The 18,117-nt window shown below is 37.4% G+C and overlaps 1 protein-coding gene across 6 annotated transcripts in view; it reads left to right on the forward strand.

The window, feature by feature from the left end:
- The window catches only part of NCOA1 (nuclear receptor coactivator 1), a 209,137-nt gene that overhangs the window by 106,188 nt on the left and 84,832 nt on the right, over nt 1-18,117 (forward strand). For all 6 annotated transcript variants that reach the window (XM_036027724.1, XM_028514417.2, XM_036027725.1 and 3 more), the window contains 2 exons: nt 6,832-6,986; nt 17,405-17,510. In XM_036027724.1, coding sequence (XP_035883617.1) covers nt 17,422-17,510 — 89 coding nt within the window. In that variant the 5' untranslated portion in view covers nt 6,832-6,986; nt 17,405-17,421. The remainder of the gene's footprint in view (nt 1-6,831; nt 6,987-17,404; nt 17,511-18,117) is intronic.

An 18,117-nucleotide genomic window follows, 5' to 3' on the forward strand; every position in this document is an offset into this window, starting at 1 on the left:
ATATTACTGGGGTAAGAGAAGTAGAGTTTTAGCTGAAGCTTGAACAATCAGTAGGAGTTGGGCAGATGCAGAAGACGGGAGGGATTATTCACAGCAGAGAGTGTACTGTAATGGGTGGGGAGGGGAAAGACTAGGGAATAGGGAGGAACCGAGGAAAGGATAGTATCCTGTGGGGAGAGTGGCTATACTGCGGGTTTTGGATGTCGCTATAAGTGAGATAAAACTATGTGGAAGGGTATAAGCAGGATTAGGCTATTGCATTTTTATAATGTGGATTGGTTATTTTTAAAATAGACTAGGTGGGGCTTGGTGATTGAATAGGGTGTGAAGTGGAAAAGATTTCAAAAGGCAGGTGCTTGCTGGTGTGTGGAGCTTAGACTAGAGTGTAAAAGTAGTAGGGGCAATTTTTTTTTTAGAATAATTTGTCTCCAAAATAGATGTGTTTATACTGTATCCAGGATTAGTAGTAGTGTGCTTATTACTTTAAATGTAATAATGGGTATAGTCATTAATATTTTAGGTTTAGTAGTTGAAATGTAGGCAGTTAAACACAATTTTGGTTTCAAGGTTATAATCTGCCTATTTCCAAAAGAGGCAAGAAATGGAAATTGATACAACCAGGTACTCTGGATTGACTTCTTACTGTACTTTTTAAAATTTTATTTTATCTTTAAAACTTAGCACTTAAGCATCAGTGCCCTCTTAAAGGCAGGAAATACATTAAAAACAAAAGCCATATGCCCTGACCAGTGAGGCTCAGTTGGTTGGGCAGCATCCCTCAGAGGGAAGGAAGGGTAGACGGCTCTGTTCCCTGTCAGGGCACATGCCTGGGTTGCGAGTGCAGTCCCCGGTAAGGGCACATACGAGAGGCAGCCAGTGGATGTTTTCCTGTCAAATCGATGTTTCTCTTCTTCTCTTTCTCCCTCTCTTCCCCTTGCTCTAAAAATAATAAATAAAAAATCTTAAAACCCAAAAAGCCATATGAAGGTATATAAAACTTCCTCAGTATATATATTACTGAAATTAATGATTGAAGAAGTGCATGGTACCCAAGTCTGGCAAAAGCTAAAGGAAAACATGGCAGCTGCCATCATCTAGTAGGAAGGTGGCTGACCAGTAGAAGAGAGATTAAACTAGGTGGCTGTGGCCTGTCGATTAATCAAACGCTTTACAGTAGTTACTGTGTGCCAGGCACACTGTTTTAAATAACTTTAAAATATTAAATGTTCACTCTCCTAACAACTCTTTAGTAGGTACAAGTATTATCCTGCCTTTTGTAGATGAGGAAACCAAGGCATGGAGAGGTGATCAGAAAATTAGTAATGGCGAAGTTGGGCTCCAGAATCCATACTTTTAAATATGTTTATTTAATTATTTATTTTTAGAGAGGGAAGGGAGGGAGAAATAGAGAGAGAGAGAAATATCAATGTGAAGTTGCTGGGGGCTGTGGCCTGCAACCCAGGCATGTGCCCTGACTGGAAATCAAACCTGCGACACTTTGGTTCGCAGCCCGCGCTCAATCCACTGAGCTATGCCAGCCAGGGCCAGAATCCATACTTTTAATCATGATCCTCTACCATACCAGTTGTAAAAAGGGAATGTTGTTGCCTAAGGGCAGATGTAGATGGCTAAAGCTCAATTAACCTGCTTCACTGGTGTGAAGCTTTATTGTGTCAATGTAGTAGAGTTTACTCATTCATTCTGTCATTGATGGGCATTTGGCTTGTTCCCATATTTTGCTCTTATTAACATTGCTAGCACAAACATTTTTTTTTTCATCCCTTGTTGCACATGTGCACGAAACATTTCTTTGGGTTTGTGGTTCTCTTTAGTGTTGGTCCACTGGTACAGTTCTTGCTATTTACCAAAATTTATTTCCCAGCTAGAGTCCCCTTGCAGTTCTTGCTTTTAGCATGGAGCAACAGTTTTCCTATTTTTCCAACATGATAGAATTTTGTCTCTAACAATATCCATGAACTTGCCCATCTATTTTAAGACACCCAAAACTTTGTGTAAATTTTTTTTGCTGCAGAGAGAGTGCAGAGTTTTCATAAAAGCAGTTCATAATCATAAGCACAGTGAAATCAGCCTTCTAAAAATTAAAGATTAACAAAGAAAATAAGTATTGCCATTTTATGAAAACACTAAACAATTTTATTTTTAAAGTCTTAATTTTTTCTAGGCCTTCTCTTCACAAACTATTATTAAGAAAAAGCAACTACACACTATGAAGAATTCAAATAAATAAAATTTATATGTATTTTTAAATTTTTAATGTTAATATTGGATGGCTTGATTTCAAATTTTATTTAAATCATTTTTTTGCGATTTAAGAGCTTGCACTAATTGCAGAGCTGGTAACATCATTCTTTCTTTGTTCTCTCATGGAAATCTTGTGGTCTGTCCCAAGAAAAATACTTATTTTTTTCCATACGTGTTTTTTTAAAGATTTTATTTATCCATCTCTAGAGAGAGGGGAAGGGAAGAAGAAAGAGGGAGAGAAACATCTTTGTGTGGTTGCCTATTGCACACCCCCTCCTGGGGACCTGGCCCTCAACCCAGGCATGTGCCCTGACTGGGAATCGAACAGGAGACTCCTTAGTTTGCAGGCTGGCACTTAAACCACTGAGCCATACCAGCCAAGCTTTTTTCACACAATTTTTAAGATGCCTTCTTTTTTCTTAAATTTTATTTAGGGCAGAATTAATAAGAACATAAGTTAACTGTGAAATCTTAGCCAAAATAATTTATAATTATCACTAATATTAATGTTTTATTTATAACAATGACCCACTACTGGATGGCAGCCTAGCTAACTTAAGCTATAAGTCCTAGCACACTGGGAATTTTCACTAACATTGTCCCTTTCTCTCCTCTTCAAAAAGTATATCATAAAGAAGATATGTTAAGACATAGTAACTTAATGTCACACTATAGTAGGGTAACTTTGTGTCTGTACTAATTTTATTAAAGCAACTAATGTATAAACATAGTAACTTTAAGTGTTATTAGTAACAAAGTTACTTTCATCACCTTCATAGTTAAAGTACAGGGGTGAGAGAATCTACTGGCCTTAGAGGTTTGAGAGTGTCTTTCACTTCTTACAGGGAACGTTAGACCACAGGTTCTTTTGGACACTCATCTCAGAGATGACAGTTGCTGACACAAGATGGATTTTTTCCCCTGCTTTCCCAAAGTCAAAATCCGTGGTCCCAGCTCATGTGTATGGAGAGGCATTCCCTTGTCTACAGTTGATTCTTTTTCTAAACTTTTATTTTTTGACTGTTGTATTGGCCTTTGCTGCCTATTATTAATTCTCTCTGTCATGTAATTCTTTGTTATTGAGTAATTTTAATTAATAATTGGTTCTTGAGAATGTCAAGATGGTGGATTTAAAATTCTCAAAAAGACAAAGTGTTAACATGCATGAAGCAAAACTTTTAAAAGATTAAAAAATGATATGAAAATTAAAAGGAAATAAAATATTACAAATAACAATAGAGTGTTTGATTCCAGGTAAAGGCGGCAAATTGAGCATGCATTTAATGTTGTTCTCTTCCCAAACCTCCGTTTAGTTAAACAACAACAAAAATAAAGTTAACAAGAGTTGGGCTTTTGTTTCCTTTGTTTTTCTTTTTTAAATAACAAATCCAGAGATGTGGGAGAAAATAAGACAAAATTTTTGAGGCTGGAAAACAACTAGAATAGTGTAACACTGCCAGGTTTTAAGTGGAGAAAGAGCAGGACCAGTTGGATTTGTACTCGTGCAACCCTTGAAGATTCAAGGGCTCCGACACTGGTGGTACTGCACGACTGTGGAAGCGGAGGGAAAGAGGGGCCAGGGACTAACGTGAGGAAGATCGTTTAAAAGCTACTGAAGAAACAGACACCCGAGTCTCCTTTGCTCTTTACCCCTGTGTTACTGGAATGTGAGACTCGAAGTCTCACATGTAAAACAGAAGGCCTCTGGGCTAACGGACACCAGGCACACTGAAGGTGGAAGGCGACTATATGAGCCTTGGATTTTGAATGCCCTTGCCGTGTTCTCCATTTTGGGCTTCCCAAACTGAAGCCTCTATCCTCCATGCAGGAAACTGGAAGAATATTTTATGAAGAACCTGACCACCCTGAGAAGAAAAATCTAAAGACAAAGGAACTGTACATAAATACCTGTACTCGCCCTGGTCAGGTAGCTCAGTTGGTTGGAGCATCATCCCATACACCAAAGGTTGTAGGGCTCCGAGGTTGCAGGTTTGATCCCTGGTTGGGGCATGCACAGGAGGCAACTGATGGATGTTTCTCCCTCATGTCAGTGTTTCTCCCCTACCCCCTGTCAAGCCAATAAACATGTCCTTGGATGAGGATTTAAAATAAAAATAAGTAAATAAAATTTTTTAAAAAGCACCTGTATTTTACTTGGTAGATTGTTTCCTATGGGGGTTCAGGTTAACAGCTCTGAAACTGCTTTGTACGTGTGTGGGTGTTGAGCACATGAGTAAACAGGTGGTAGACAGTGGGGGCCAGGCTCCTCACGCTGATGTCCAGTCTCAGCCGACTAACAGGTCAGTCTCCATGATACTCAGGGGAATGCATATTGAAATGAGATCCCATTGCCATTCATTAGTCTGGTTAAAAAAATGTCTGACGATACCGAGTATTGGAAAGAATACGGAGAAAATGGTTCTCTCACACACTGCTAGTGGCAGTGTGGAACAATCATGTCGGCGGCAGTTACACAAATGGAAGTATGCAAATACTACAGCTCAGAAATTCCACTTCTGCATATTACTGTTCGTACTTCTTGCACTTGTGCATATGAAAATAGGAACAAGAAGCCTGATTAGGAATAAGAACACTGATTAAGTCATTATTTGTAATAATGAAAATTTACAGACAACTTAAATACAAGAGTGGTTAAGATGTGGTATATTTACATGTACATACGAACAACAGCAACCACACACACTCACACTTACACATGCTCTCACACTTCAGCAAGGACAGAACTCCAAAACACAGTGCATGAAACCAGCAGATGTAGGCTATGTGTAATGTGCAGTTTCAACGTGTATAGTTTTAAACATAAGAACATTGGTATATTTTGTTTGATATCTATCTATCTATCTCTATATATATGATATTAAAAATTGACCAGAAGAATGTGTATTAAATTTACGATGATAGTTATTTCCATTAAAGGGAGGGGAATGAACAGAGTGGGCTCTGTGAGTATGGGGGCCTTTGACTTATTGGTAATGCTTAAAAAAGAAAATTAATATGTCAGAAATGCTTACTATTATTAATTCTGGGTGGTAGATCCATAGATATTTATTTTTTCCATTTCTCAATATACATTTAAGTTCTGGCTCTGTGTGTCTGCCTAACTTCAAAATAACAAAGGAAGAATGTTTTATAGATTTCCTTTTTACTCCATGTTAACTGCATTATAGGTACTCTTCTATCATCTTGCTTCCTTATCTGATTCTTAAATGAGATTGAATTTAGTAAGTTAAATGGAATAATTTAATAAATTAAATTAAAGGAATAGAGGTGCTGCAGTAGCCAGCTCTTGTGCCAGAATCCAGCGTTGGAAGCAGCTAATGAAGACAGAAGGGCCTTACCCGTGAGGGAAAGATTGGAACTATTAATGGGAAATGTCCAGGCATGCCCAGTAGTTATGGGGATCCATGAGGAGTTTGTATCATATCAGACCAGACCAGATCATTCATGTTGGATCTCCTGCTTTGGAATCCTAGAGGAGAGGTGGTGAGGAAAGACTTTTAATAGTAAACTCTGAGTAGCATAAATAATTGCATAATGATTACTCAAGAGATACATTTTAATAGGCTTACTGGCGTCATAATAATGAATATCAGACCAGCACTCCTCTTTGCCCTCCCCCCCACTCCTTTCGCTCTTCCTGGCGTCTTTGGTTCTGTGTGCCCCCTGTGTCTGGTTTCTGCATTTCCCCCCATAACCATACCACCCTTCCTACCATCCTTCCTACCACGATATCCCCCTCCTGTTCTCTGGGTTTCTTTCAACTCTGAAAACTGCATTCTCCAATGCCTCAAACCAGTGGGGCTGTGGTCTTCTCCTTTAGGTCTTTACTGCTCCCTAAGGGGTGTACTGGGAAGAGTTCTCTTAAGGAGAAGTCTTGCAAGGTAGATCTCATCCAGTTTGGTTCCTTTCTTTCAGTGACCCAATCCCCTACATTTCTGCCTGTCATTGGTCACTTGTCGATGTCTTCAAACAGTTTTTCTTTCCTGTTTTGTCCAGAGTTAATTGTTATTTCTGGGCAAGTTATTTCAATACAAGCTAGTCCATCATTCCTGGAGCCAGAGCTCAATGAATTGAATTTTTAAATATTAGGAATATGGAATGTTTACAAAGTTTTTCAGTAAAAATTTTGAAGTGATGTGTAGTAACTTTAATACATAGCGAGAAGTATTACAGAAATCAAGGAAATAAATGCAAACTGAAAATACAAAAAATCAGTATTTATAAGTAGAAAGAAGGATAAACATATAAATATAGCCAGAAAAAAATGTATCTTTAAAAGACATATAAATGGGTCTTGTAGAAGGTTAAGGGCAGAATGTAATTAGGTACTACATAAGTAGAAGTCTTAAATAGGAGTGTGTATTTAATGACCAAAAAGGACTTTAGCTGTAAAACCAGATTTTTATCCATTGTCTTTGGAAATATTTTTCCATTTGGCCTTAAAAGTTGTATTTTCTTTACATAGCATCCTGACCTTTATCATTAATAAGACAGTAAAATGACAGTCTAATCTCCCTTCTGCTTTTTTTTTTCTTTTCTTTGTTTTAGCTGTTTGCAGAACTGCCCTTAAATGAGGTGGGAGTGAAGAGCCTGAAGCCAACTCTGGAGAGCATCCGTGCCCCACCCCCCTGGAAGCGGCCCTCCGGAGCACTGACCGACCCTGTCTGTTTCGAGGACACATTATGAACAAGGCAGTCTCCCAGGTACGGCTGGCTGCGGCTCTGGTTTTAAAGAGCTGCGTCTCTGCAGAGGTGTGGAGGGAAAACGACTGCCTGTTGACTCTGACTGTGATCTGAGACGCTGCAAACACGTGCTGACATTTCTAATTGAAAACGTTCCAAAAGTTTTGGATTATACTTTATAAACTGCTTTAAAGCACACTGAAATTAACATAGGCTTCAGTAAGGGGATGTTAGTACCTTGACTTTATGAAAGAGAAAGGGAGGAAAAATGGAATGATCTAGTGATCGAACTCTGGCTTAGGTGTTTTATTCTTTAACTCATTGTTCAGTGAGTGACTCTGAGAAAGTCTTACTTTCTTCCTATCACAGTGAAAATTTTTACCTTTTTAATATCCCCTTAACATTTATTAAAAACAGTTTTAAACTGCCAAGCAAGTGCAAGATTGGTAGACTGAACAACACCTGTATGCCTATCGCCCAGTCTCACCAATTGTAAGCATTCTGTTACCTTTGCTTTCTCTCTCTATGTATTTATTACTCCTTCTGTTCTTCTGCAACCATTATGGTGTTAATGATGAAGAATCGTCTGAGTAGTTGTAGACATTTATGATCTTTCACTCCTAAATAGTCATTATGTATCTCCTACTTAAACACAGTATAATAACCACATTCAGAAAACTTTAAGATTTTTTTATTATATCAAATATACATCCAGTCCGTATTAAAATTTTATCAGTTGTCTGATCTAGAATCACACACTGCATCATTGTCAAATCTCTTTGATTCCTTTAACCTGGAATGGTTTATCAGCTCATCCTTGCCTTCCATGACACTTGGGCAGAGTACAAAGACAGGTCAGTTTGTACAGCGGCAAGTCATCTCGAGCCTGTCTGTTTCCATGTGTTTTCCTTTCTGAAGAGGCTATGATATGGGACTTTGGAGATTTGTGGACTTGTTGCTGAGAGCCTCACCTGGAGAACAGACTATAAAGATTTTTAGGAGAAAATTTGTTAAAATAGTAGGAACTCAAAATTCCAGAAGGTAGATTCCTAGAGATGAGTTGATGTTATTGAAAGAAATTTTCTGTGTGTAAGTTTACATATCATTTTAGAATCTAAGATTTATATATTTTTGGACAAAAATTAAGGTTTGTAAAGGCAGAACTTTTGATTTTGAAGGAATAGCACATTTACACTTTAAGGTGATTCACATCTTACAGGAATAGTTCATTTTATATTATGACATAGAAGATAAGTCAGGATCAGAAACAGGATCAGTTTCATTCATTTCTGTGTGATGTTTGGACCAAGAATTGAAAAGGTTCTCTCTGTTCATGTGTTTGAGAACCTTGTAAATACCACCTAGGATTTTAATTTTTATTTTTAATCAATTTTTTAAATTGATTTGAGAGAGAGGAAGGCAACAGGGATGGGGGTGAGAGAGGGGGAGAGAGAGAAAAATACTGATTTGCTGTTCCACTTATTTATGCATTCCTTGGTTGCTTCTTTTAAAGACTATCTCTAAACATGTAAAACTCAAATTTCACTTTCCAGTGTTTTCAACAGAATAATAAGTGTGAAAACATTGCTTATAAATTAAACCAAAGTCTAAGATTTATAAAATTTCAGAATAAGGTACCTCAGCAATGATCACCTAGCATAGCATTTCTCTAACCTTTTGTGAAAACCACTTAGAATACACAAAAAGTGGGGAGTGGTGGGGGGGGGGAGTGGAGACAACTGTACTTGAACAATAATTTAAAAAGTGTAAGAAAAAATATATACAAAATGCCTGTCTTGCCTGCTCCCACTTCTGCAGTATCAAGTCAGTAGTAGCAAAGAATTTGAGAGGAACAAAATAATAAAAAGTTTCACAGAAAATGTAAGGCCACGAGTAAACCTTACTAATTCGTCTACACATGAAATATGAGGTAGGTAGCATTATAACCCATTTCAGAGATAGGAAGCTGAGGCACATACAGGGCACATTGCTCTGGAAGAGCTACAGCCAGTTACATTCATATGATCATTGAGCAGATATTGATGCTGTTTAACCAGATATTCACCTGAAATGCTTGGAGACTTCTTTTTCATTTTTTAATAGGTAACAGTAATACTTTTGACAGATATATTCAAATCAAGCAATATGACTTAAGTTTCAAGCTGGGCTTTTAAAAATGCATATTCTTCCTATAAATTTGGGCAATGAAGATTATACCATGTAGATTTGTATTTTAATTTTATTCATGCCCTTTCCTCTTCGGTTGGAGGGAATGACCCTGAAATTAACTGAAGGTTTACCTGACTTGATAATTTTCTAGTGCCCTCAAAATATAATTGCATTATTTTTGCAAATTATTTTGACCCAGGCAGCTCTATTACTTTGGTACTTTTGCTACCTTATAACATGAAGATCAAATTTCAGTATACTGCCCTGGCTGGGTCACTCAGTTGGTGGGAGTATCTTTTGTATACCCAAACGTTGTGGGTTAGATCCCTGGTCAGGGGCACTTACGGGAGGCAACTGATGCTTCTCTCTCACATTTATCTCTCTCCCTCTCCCTTTCTCTCTCCCCCTCTCTCTCTCTCTCCCTCCTTCCCTCCCTCCCTCCCCCCCCCCCCCCTTCCTCCCTCTCTCAAATCAGTAAACATATCCTCAGGTTAGGATTAAAAATTTTTTTCAGTATACTTATTTTCTTTATAGGTTTGTATGTGTATATTTAACCATACTGTATTCTGAAATGAGTTTCTGAAATATTTTAGAGAAATTGAACAACTTCTGATCAGGGGCTTAGTTATTTTAGATATTGGACTAATTTTATGTAATGAATGTGATTATTTGGTTTTGGATAATCATCTGTGGATTATCTGGGTCACATGCTGATTTTTATTCTCACCAGCTTCTAGCTGTTTTTCTGCTCATTAGTATCTGAATCTGTGAAAGAGGGCAGAGTTGGTGGAAAGAGACATTGAAATTTTTATCACTTGATTTTGTCTCTATAGTCATCATTTTCTTTTTTTTAAGGTTGTTACCCTTTTGCTAAACTGTGTTCTATGTATGTACAAGTAAATATCAAACATTCATTTTATTGTTTACATAAAGACAGCTGTAGTCAGGAAGACTGGTTTTAATTTTTTTAAAGAAATCCCAACATCTATTTCACAAATTAGAACAATGTAGAACTGATTTTGGGGAGACTTGTACAATGTATTTATAAATAAACCAATGTCATTTCAAGATAACTGGAATCATTTAATGAGTTTTATAGATTTTCAAGGAAATGTTGAAGGTATTTTTGCCAAATTCTTTTAATAAGATAGCTACACAAATGTTATTTCATATTCTATATTTTCACAGTAACAAATTAATACCTACAGGGGTATTTTAGCAAGGCAAATGTATATGTTTATTTTTTATCTTTAAAAAGTTATATTTTAAATAAAGTTAATATGAGGACTTTAAAATATTAAGTTGAAAAAACTAATTTGATTTTCCTCTTCTTTCTATATATTTGCTAATTAAAAAAACAAAAAATAAACTGTTACAATTTTTCCATTTAGAAAAAGTAAATACATAGAAAGAAAGCATTATCTCTTAATCTGTAGAATAAGCTTTTAGTAGTAAACATAAATATATTAAGTAAATTGTTTTAAACATTACATACTTTTAGAAATCATTACCCAATCCTTTGTAATGTCTTTGTTAGCTGAATAAATTTACAAGACTTTGCACAAGATTTTCTTTTAAAGAAAACACTTTAAGAAAAACTTGATATTTTATAGAATTGATGAAATAAATAGAATTTTTAAAAAAATTTTTTTAAGAATCATTTTTAAGAATTCATTACTTAAGTCCATTTCTTTGCCTTTGCTTTCTATATCTGACCATAATGGTTAAGATACTGGCGGACACTTATGGGGGCAGAAGCTAGGCGTGCCTACCATCTGAATTTTGGTCCCTTGCTTTATGGATTCAGAGAGGATTTCTGTTTCCAGATGTTTACGGACATCCTTACTCAGCCATTAGCTTGAAAATATCTGATTTTTTTTAACAAAAAAATTAGGAGGCTTTTGAAGAAACCAAAAACATGGCAAAGCAGCAACCGGTAGAAATTGTCCTTACGGAAGCCCAGACGTGGTACTGACTAAACCACAGAGGAACAGCTGGAAACAGACCAGCTGGAGTTCAAAGTTTAAAGCTCTCATTTATCGAAAGGGGCTACACAGAAAATAAAACGGTAACCTACAGGATGGGAGTAAACATTTCAAGTCGTGTATCTAATAGGGGTCTAGTACCCAAACATAAGGTACTTCTAAGACTCCACAATAAAAAGACTAGTAAACCAAGTGAAAAAAATTGGCAAAGAACCTGAATAGACATTTCTCCGAAGAAGATACACAAATGGCCAATGTCATCAGTGATTAGGGATGTGTGAGGATACCATTTCACTTCTACTAGGTTAGCTATAATGAAAATAAAATCGCAATACAGAAAATAGCAATTTTTGGTGAGGATGTGGAGGGATTGGGATGCTTGTACATTGCTGGTAAGCATGAGATGGTACAGCCACCATGGAAGACAGTTTGACAGTTCCTCAAAAAGTTCAGGAGAGTTATAGTATGACCTAGTAGTTCCACCCCTAGGTATATACTTAAGAGAACTGAAAACATGTTCACAGAAAAATTTACATGTAAATGTTCACAGCAACATTATTGATAAATAGTCCCCAAATGGAAAAACTTAAATGACCATCAGTGGATGAGCAAAATGTGGTATATCCAAACAATGAAAATTTAGCCACAAAAAGGGCAATAAAAATCCTGAAGTCCCCATTTTTTTCTCAACACACCAGAAGGGTTTCTTTGAATTGCCATTGGGATGAAAAGACAAAATTGAAAACTTCTTTCAGAGAACCACAGGTTGAAAGACTCCAGCTTGAGAAACGTTTCTGGTCTGCAGTCGGGTGTTATCCACTGCACCGCCGGGCCCTGGGGACACATCTCTGTCGCCGCCGATACCCAGTGCGGGAGCTCCTCGTCATTCCTCCTGTGAGACACTCCTCAGTCGCTCGCAGACTGTCCCTCGCGTTTGTGCTTCTCTGTGCTAATTGCCTGCTGAGCATTTTAAAGTATATTATTACAGTTATTTGTTAACTGTTATCTATTTTTAAAATTATGCTGTTTTCAGCTACATCTGGGAGATGAGTAACAAATTTCTGATGTAGAAATGTGTAACTCAACTGAAATACAAAGCACTGACCTATTTCTTCAGCCCCACCTCTTTGGTTCAGTCTGGTCCATTTGAACAGAGATAGATGTGGTTTCTAGTTCCTAAAGCTGCTCTCTAGAGATTGCATGAGATTGTTTGGGTATAATTTAGCAAGTCCTTTTAAATAAACAGGGTACTTTTACTTAGAAACCTTATCCCTTTTTAAAAGGTGATATGCAAATTGGTTTCCTTAAACCAGCATTTCTTAATGAACCTTATTTAAGTACTCATACTGCGAAATGTAAAGCCACTGCACAAAAAGAACAACTGTAATAGTTTTCACTCATGAGAGGTTTTGCATTCCACTATCTGTTTATTGTTTTGTAAACAGAAAGCAGTTCATACCAGAATCATCAGCAAATTGTTGGTGACTCTCACCTTAGCGTCTTACTACTGGCTCTTATTTTGGTAGGCCAGCTGGTTTGGCCACTCTCGAATTGTTGTCTGATGTCTCCGCAGTCTCAGAATCTCAGATAAATTTAGCAGATGTCAATATCCAGCCAGTAGTCTGAGGGGATCTTAGTATGGGGAATCTCATTTTAAATCCAGATTTATTTGTTGCTTGAAATTAGAGTTTGTGAGATTGTATTGTTTATATTTACAGTTGTATACCTGTAACATGTCTTTGTGTCTCTGCAGTGCTATCAAATATTGTAGGTGGTTTCTCCAAAATAGTAGACCTTTACCTTTTCAAAGTTAGTAGAGATGTTCTCTCATTTCTAGACCAGTAATGTCAGTTTTTTGTTTTTGTGTTTTTTCCCCATTGAAAACAGGAGAACAAATTTCAAGAAAGTTCAACTTCTCAATCATAGAAAAAGATTTAACCATTAAAAAAATCTCAAATACCCTTTAAAAATTTTAAATGTATTAGTGACATAATTTAACCACTTTGCTTCTATATCTTTTAGGCATAATGTTAGCAATGGGATACACAGTCAAAAGATCTGGTAACTGGCTTTGAGTTCACAATCTAGAAGAGAAGAGAAACAAGCAAATTATGATTTATATACAAATTATATCACACTTGATTAAGAAATACATGCCTAGAAGTATTTTGAGAGCCAATAGAATTCCAGGCGGGTATAACCTGGTGTCTTTGGAGATGGAGAAGACAGACAGCTAAGGAAACAAGAAGTGTCTCCTGGGAGTGAAGCAGGAGTCAGCTATCTCTTATTTTGGGTTTTAGCAAACTCTGAAGTCTTATGTTTCGTTTTCTTTCCTATTTATCAATTTCTTCTCTCTTTTATTTCTACTTTTGTTGAAAAGTTTAGGATTGATGCTTTTTTGTTATAAATTTATTACATAATTTCATTTTTGTCTTAATAAATTTTAAGATATTTACATTTTTTGTGTGTGTGAAAACAAAATTACATGCCTTCTTTGCATTGTGATATTTGGTTAACCTCATTTATATTTTTATGGCTCTTAATCAAAAAAGAAAGTAGCAGTCTAGACTATTAGCTGATTTATCAAAAGAAACCTTACAGCCAAGAAGGAGATGGAAAGAAGTATTCAAAGTGATGAAAAGCAAGGACCTACATCCAAGATTACTTTATGCAGCAAAGCTATCATTTAGAATGGAAGGGCAGATAAAGTGCTTCCCAGATAAGGTCAAGTTAAAGGAGTTCATCATCACCAAGCCCTTATGGTATGAAATATTATAGGGACTTCATCTAAGAAAAAGAAGATCAAAACTATGAACAATAAAGTGACAACAAACTCACAACTGTAAACAAACCTAAAAAAAACAAAAACAAAAACAAACTAAGCAAACAGCTAGAACAGGAACACAATCAGAGAAATGGAGATCTCATGGAGTGTTATCAGTGGGGAAGGGGAAGGGGAGAGAATGGGGGAAAAGGTACAGGAATTAAGAAGTATAATTGGTAGGTACAAAGTAGACAGGGGGAAGCTAAGAATAGCATAGGAAATGGAGAGGCCAAAGAACTTGTGTGCACAACCCATAGACATGAACTAAGTAGCAGTGGGGGGGCAGTGCTGGAGGGAGTAGGGGTACTGGATGGAGAAGGATAAAGGGGGGAAAATGGGACAACTGTAATAGCATAATCAGTAAAATATATTTAGAAAAGAAGTAGCAGTCTTATTAATTACAGTGATATATTACTTAGCTGATTATTGTTTAGTATTTAGGTGTCAGAATGGATGCTAAAAAACCATGTTGGGTCTTTCAACATCTTTTTTGTGGCGGTGGCTGTTGTCAAGTCAGGTATATTTGCCTTTGCATTGAGGTTGTCCACCTTAAATTGTCATTGTTTTCTAATACAGGATTTTCCTCCCTCCCTTGACAGGAGATTTAACAGGTTTTTTAAAATGATGACATTAATCCATAATGCAGCTCATCTCATTTATTTATCGTTACTAGAAATCTGGAACTTAAAAGTCCATCATGTATTTATACATGTTGAAATTTGAGCTTACAGTGGGATAGCCAAATGGAAATACCCATGTAACAGTTGGAAACTTAGATACCAAATTACTGAGATAAGAAAGATTGTATTTATCCTTCATAGAGGAAATCTTAGAATGAAAATCAGATCTTGTCATTCCTCTGTTCTTAGCCCTCCAAAGATTGCCTAATTCACTCAGAGTAAAGCTACAGCCCTTAACGTGGTTTTCAAGGCCTGCATGGTGTAGCCTGTCATTATCTCTCGGATCTCATCTCCTACTCCTTCGCTCCCCTGTTCCAGCCACACTGGTCCTTTTCACGTTCTCGAGAAGCATAGTCATGCTCCCGCCTGAGGCCCTGTGGCTGTGTCCCCGCTGCCAGGAACCCTCTGCCTGCAGAAGTCATTGCCTCCTCCTCACCTCCTTCAAGTCTGCTCACATCGCACCTTGCCAGTGAGGCCTTTCCGGAGCTGCCTACTTGAAATTGCTGCCCCTCCCCTTTCGTACCCCTGAGCCTCTCTTGTTGCCTTTTTTTTCTCCATAGCACCCATCACTTTCTAATATACTCTTTATTTTATTTATTTTCTCTCTCCCTCACACTAGAATGTAGCTCTGTGAGGACAGTGATTTTTATAAACTTGATTCACACCTGTGTCCCTAGTACCTAGAATAGAGACTGGCATGTAGTAAGAGCTCAATAAATATTTGTTGCTAAATTGAGCTACCTACATGGAGACAAATTTTAAGTTTTCTGACTAATTTTTACCTTTACTGGGAACATGAGGTATTGCCAAGGATTTTGTTTTTAAAGTCTTTCCTTTGGGTTGAAACTAAAAATAATATGTATAATCTATATGTGTGTATATAGGCATATATAGTATATAATATAATCTTTTTATATATGGCATACCTATAATATATAGTTTATATGTTTCTTTATGTTTATAACATATATAAACACTTGATTGGATGGGTGTTTAGTGACTCACTCACCAAAATCTGTAACAGACACCACAATAGGTAGGAGCTGATGTAAACTTTGTATATTGTGTTAAGGAAGTTGAACGTTGTCCTGTGGCCAGAGAGGATTTAGTGAAGGGTTTTAAGCAAGAGAGAGACATGATCAGACTTCATTTCTGATGGCCTATGCTGGTGGCTCGGGGAGACCCTCTGGGAGGCTGTGTTAGTGGTATAGCGAGAGACAGTGAGAGGAGAATGAGGAAGGGATGGATTTAGAAATATGTAGAAAACAAAAATGGACAGATCTTGGTGTTTGCAACCAAAAAGGCACATTTCTGATGTCTCCATATTAGAAGTGCAGTTCAGGAAAATTTCCAACTCATAGGGTTACAATCATGTAGGGGTTTTTTTTTGTTGTTGTTGTTTTTAATCTTGTACTCCTGGTTTCTGATTGGTATCCATGTCCTGTCAGTTCTTCCTTAACGGGAGATCCCTGATTGCCCCCTCCTTCAGTCTCACGTCCTGTTAGGGCTCTAGTGTGGAACCAAATACCTCATTCTAGGTTAACAGAGAACCTCTCATCTTGTTTCTCAATCCCAGTTGCTCATCCTTCTGATCTATCCTATAAACTGCAGCAAAGCCATTTGTGCTCAAATGTCACTTCCCTGCAGAGGAAGCTACTGGACCTCCCTACTGGACAGCACGGGCTTGGAGGGCAGGAAGGCACTGTTTAAGTCCTGGCTTACCCACAACTTGTCTGTTTGGGCCAGTTTTAGCACTAGAGCAAAAGGATTTACTCAGACATACTTATTAAAGCCATGCGAGAGATTCTTACGGATCTCAGAATTCTTTATAATAAACTTTGTATGTATAGCTTTCAACTTGCAGTGCTGTAGTTGTTTAATAAGTTTAGAATCTAAGGAGAAGTTCAGGGTTTTTTTCCCATTTAACAAGAGTTTTCTCTTCTTTCACAAGGATAGATGGAGTGAAAGAGAATGGATAAAATGTTGTTTGGCATTAATAAAATCCAAGAAGTAGTAATGAATACAAGACTGGGGAGAGGATTCTGGGGTAGGGTTTCACTGGAGAGTCCACAGAGAATAACAGTTGATAGGGACGGATGGGGGTATGGGTCTCTAAATGCAGTCACTGACCAGCACCGCATGTGAGAAAGAGATCTGGCTGGCAGACTAGGAGAAATGGCTTTGTGTCCTCTGGCATCTCTACCAAGATCTTAACATAACTAAACATTTGATCTTCGTCGCCTAACTATGTAAACACAAGGTTAGTTTAGAATTCCACGTTGGTAAGTACCAAATCTAGTTCATTGCTTTAATTTTGATCATATATGTATTATTTATATTTCTGTCAATATAAAATCTCAAACCTTATGAGTAAAAGTTGTTTTAAATCCTTTTTCAAGTGGAGTCTAAAATAAATAAATATAAAAAATAATTTCTCTAACTCCCACTTACACATTTAGTTATTACATTTACATACGAAAGCATGGGGAAAAATCTCAGTATCTCTTTTATTATCCTAACAATATTTTCACCCCGATTGATCTGTATGATTTCACAAAGAATTGTTCATTTTATTTTACAGAGACAGAAAAGAAAGTGTAGAAACACTAAATAGCTGATGCTCCTGTGCTTTTATGTAGACGGAGACACCTGTTGGCTGTAGTGACCTGGTTGCTGAGAGATTACAATGTTTAGTGTTTTCTAACATAAGGGAGCTTCGTCCTCCCCTATGGTTTTCAAGTTCATTAGGATAGATTTCTTATTGTCGTCATTTCTTTTTAGGTGTGAAGTTTTTCAACATGAGTGGCCTTGGGGACAGTTCATCTGACCCTGCGAACCCAGACTCACATAAGAGAAAAGGATCGCCATGTGACACACTGGCATCGAGGTAGGAACACGCTTTTCTTAGTCTGTTCCTGGCAGAGCTGCTTTATCATTTTCGTTGCCACTTCAGAGCTTTTGTTTCTTCTGCTCCCAGTTTACTGGCTGCCTTCGAGTCCTGCACACTCACCGTGCTCTCTCGCTTCCCCAGCTCCCTGGCAGCGCTGCTCTCTCAGTGCAGCCCGCTCCCCTAGATTCCCTGCGGTCCCCACGGAGACCTTCTGCGGATGCCCCTTAGTCGTCACTTCCTTGAAGGGAACCTTCTTTTCCAAAACTGTCATGTCAAACACCTACCGTTCATGTATCTGCCCCACACGCATTTTAATAGCTCTGATCCATAATTTCAGCTTTTACTAGTTTGTGTGATTGTTTCATGAACCCCTGGCTTCTCCACTGTAAAGCGAGCTGCCGTTTGGTGAGGACCTTGTCTGTACTTGCTCACCACTTTATCCCTAGTTCCTGACACAGTGTGTGGCTTGTATATGGTAAGGACACAGTCAATATTTGTCATTAGCAAGTAAATCCATTTTACATCTTTGACTGCTGTCTTAGAGCATTGTGGTGTTAGTGGAACTAAGAAATACATCAAGATTTTAAAGGATGTAGAATTAAAT

This window comes from Phyllostomus discolor, chromosome 6, assembly GCF_004126475.2.
Source record: "Phyllostomus discolor isolate MPI-MPIP mPhyDis1 chromosome 6, mPhyDis1.pri.v3, whole genome shotgun sequence".
NCBI classification, from domain to species: domain Eukaryota; kingdom Metazoa; phylum Chordata; class Mammalia; order Chiroptera; family Phyllostomidae; genus Phyllostomus; species Phyllostomus discolor.